Source organism: Rhinopithecus bieti, unplaced genomic scaffold, assembly GCF_001698545.2.
Source record: "Rhinopithecus bieti isolate Rb0 unplaced genomic scaffold, ASM169854v2 scaffold_5216, whole genome shotgun sequence".
In the NCBI taxonomy this organism is placed as follows: Eukaryota; Metazoa; Chordata; class Mammalia; order Primates; family Cercopithecidae; genus Rhinopithecus; species Rhinopithecus bieti.
The window spans coordinates 1,156,196-1,159,052 of record NW_016805021.1 but is presented as its reverse complement, the minus strand read 5'-3'; the positions used below and the strand labels follow the sequence as shown (position 1 = coordinate 1,159,052).

At 41.2% G+C, this 2,857-nt stretch overlaps 1 protein-coding gene across 1 annotated transcript in view; it reads right to left on the bottom strand.

Moving 5' to 3' along the window:
• CMYA5 (cardiomyopathy associated 5) overlaps nucleotides 1–2,857 on the bottom strand; it is a 114,662-nt gene that overhangs the window by 54,041 nt on the left and 57,764 nt on the right. Inside the window, exon 3 of the mRNA XM_017870909.1 lies at nucleotides 1,257–1,352. Coding sequence (XP_017726398.1) covers nucleotides 1,257–1,352 — 96 coding nt within the window. The remainder of the gene's footprint in view (nucleotides 1–1,256; nucleotides 1,353–2,857) is intronic.

Sequence of the window (2,857 nt, the reverse complement as noted above, 5' to 3'; positions counted from 1 at the left end):
TTTTTTTTTTGTGGAAACACTAGCCTTTTAAAGAATTGAGCTCTGGCATACTGATCGGAGAATCAGACATTACATGCACAGTTCAAATTTTTAACCTACCAATCCCTTTCACACAATTAGCTTTGCAATAAAGCAATAGAATTTACTATAACAGTATCATCAAGAAAGTTTTAGTTACCATAATACAAAATATATATATATATATATATATATTTGTATGGAAGTCTTGCCCACCTGTACTCACACATGATGAAACTTGAAAACGGCATCATGGTGAGTGAGGATCCCTGGCCTTCATGTGGTAGAGAGGCATCACTCCACTAAAATCACACTGCAAGGCAGAAAGCAGCCCAGATATGGAACGGGGGCTACCTCCCCAAATGTTCTCCAGTGAGATGGCAGATTATCCCACAGTGGGAGAAACTTTGTTGCCTGTCCAGACACACCCAGATGCCTGGCTATCCTCACTAGTGGGGCTAGTAAGATGAAACCAAAATTTACTCTCTAAAAAGGACACCTGGGGAAGGGGACACCAGAAGCAACTAGCATGTACTAGTTGATCTACAACATGAATTAAGCAGACCTCTCACAAGCAAACTGGGACATGGAGTGGCCCCAGGAGTAACGGAACTGTGCAGGAGCCTCTGCAGTGGCCTCAGGCCCTCTGCCAGTCCTGATTGACTGGTGAGGGTGCCTGGGCCATCTCTGTATAAGGATGGAGCATTGCTGGTCCCTCTCTTCCCTGCAGAAGGGACAGGAGCCAGCAGCTAGGAGAGCATGAACTCATCAGAGATAGTTGTGCTATGAGAGGCACTCACTGGCCCTGGGCATGGGACACTGGACAGTGACTCAGAGCATTTCTGCAGAGTTAACCCAGTGAGAGGCATGAAAACGAGGAATGTACTCTAAGACTTGGTTTCTTATCTATACAATTGGAACAATAATAATAACACCTATCTCATATAATTGTGAGGATTCGGTCAGGTAAAGCATATAAAGAATTTGCCCTATTTAAGTGTCTAATAAACGCATGTCTGTTGTTAAGGGCAAATCTTTTATCCATAGGCAGAAAGGAGTCTCACTGATTATGCACAGAGAGAAGATTTTAAGTATCCTCGCTTTGAATGGAACTGAACTAACAATGGCAAACAACACATACGCACAAAATCCCCAAGTCAGATCCCTTCACCTCAGAATCATTTACTTCTGATACTGTGAACAAGCCGGGTTAAGGTAAAATGGGTGTGTTAACTTACCTCAATGGTATTAAAAAAGGATTCTATCTCACTAACAAAGGCTTCAATCCTCAAGGATTTTTCTTGTAAATTTTCTAGAAATTCTGCTAATTGAACCTGAAGAAAAGAATTAAGATATCCTTAGTATATGACATTTAGGAAAAGGACTTCAACCAGTGAGCTCCAAATTCCTTATAAATTTACTATGTTTGGTAGAGACTTACTATACTATATCCACTAACAAATCAATCCTTAAATCTTCTTTACTGCCTCATCTGACTATAGATAATTCTGCATGATAAACAATTAGGAGGTTTTGAGTGAAAACCTCAAAACAACTACACAAAGACAGTATATCTTCTTAAGTGAAAGAAAAGACTTTCTTGGTAAATTGATGAGCTCAAAACATACTTGTTTTAATGAACTATGGATTTGAATGCGTTCTCTCTAGTAAGGCCTTGGTTTTTGTATGTTCTGAGAGAGGAGTCGTTTTGCTAAACTGGTCCAATATACTTGAGTAGTTTCTTCACATTTACACCAATGGCCTGAGAAGGTGATCAGAGTGCCACAAGGCCTGAAATCTAGCATACCAACTGAGAGAAACTGTCTACTACAGGGACCTAAAAGTTCTAACGACCCTCAAAGGGTTAAAATACCCAAGGGGTAATAGCCAACTAGAAAACGTATGGGGTGATAGGGGAGCATGGTACTCACTTTAGTGGTAGTTATAAACCTAGCAACAGTCAATCTTGCTAAACTTAAAAAATAACAAAAGAGAAAAAATAGCAGAGTTTCAGCTGTCTGATTCACTACCACAGACTGATGGAGATACAACATTGATGGAGGGCTCTTCAGGATCTGGTCTCTACTTCCCTCTATGGCCCTTACCTCTTCTCCACAGCCCCCAGGCTCCAATCACACAAGCTGAATTTTGTCCTTGCACTCTTTCTCATCTGTGCACCTTCATATGGCATTCCTTGGCTCTAGAATGTTGTCTCCGCTCTTGACTGCTAGAAGAACTCTATCTCATTTAAAGCTCACCCAAGCTTCACGTTTTAGACACCTTTGCTAACATTCCCCTTCCTACCCCACCATTTCACTCCCAGAAGGTTAGTTTCTCAGAACATTGTGCTTTCACAACATTGTATTGATTTTGGGAATCTACAAGTCCATATTCCTTTTTTTTTTTTTTTCATTCTCAATGATTAGCACAGTTCCTGACACAGAAGAGGAGATAAATTAACAGTGAGAATGCAGGAAGGGAGTGAGCGAATGAAGAAAATAAATAACAGACAAAAGATAAGCACATGACGGGGATGGACTCAGGAGGGGACACAAGGACTTGGGTGATCTGTAACTGCAGCCATCAGCTCCTGGAACAGGCACAAATGCCTGCCCTTAAGATGCTAGAAAATTCTTTTTTTTTTTCTTTTTTATTATACTTTAAGTTCTAGGGTACATGTGTATAATGTGCAGGTTTGTTACATATGTATACTTGTGCCATGTTGGTGTGCTGCACCCATCAACTCGTCAGCACCCTCAACTCGTCAGCACCCATCAACTCGTCATTTACATCAGGTATAACTCCCAATGCAATCCCTCCCCCCTCCCCCCTCCCCCCT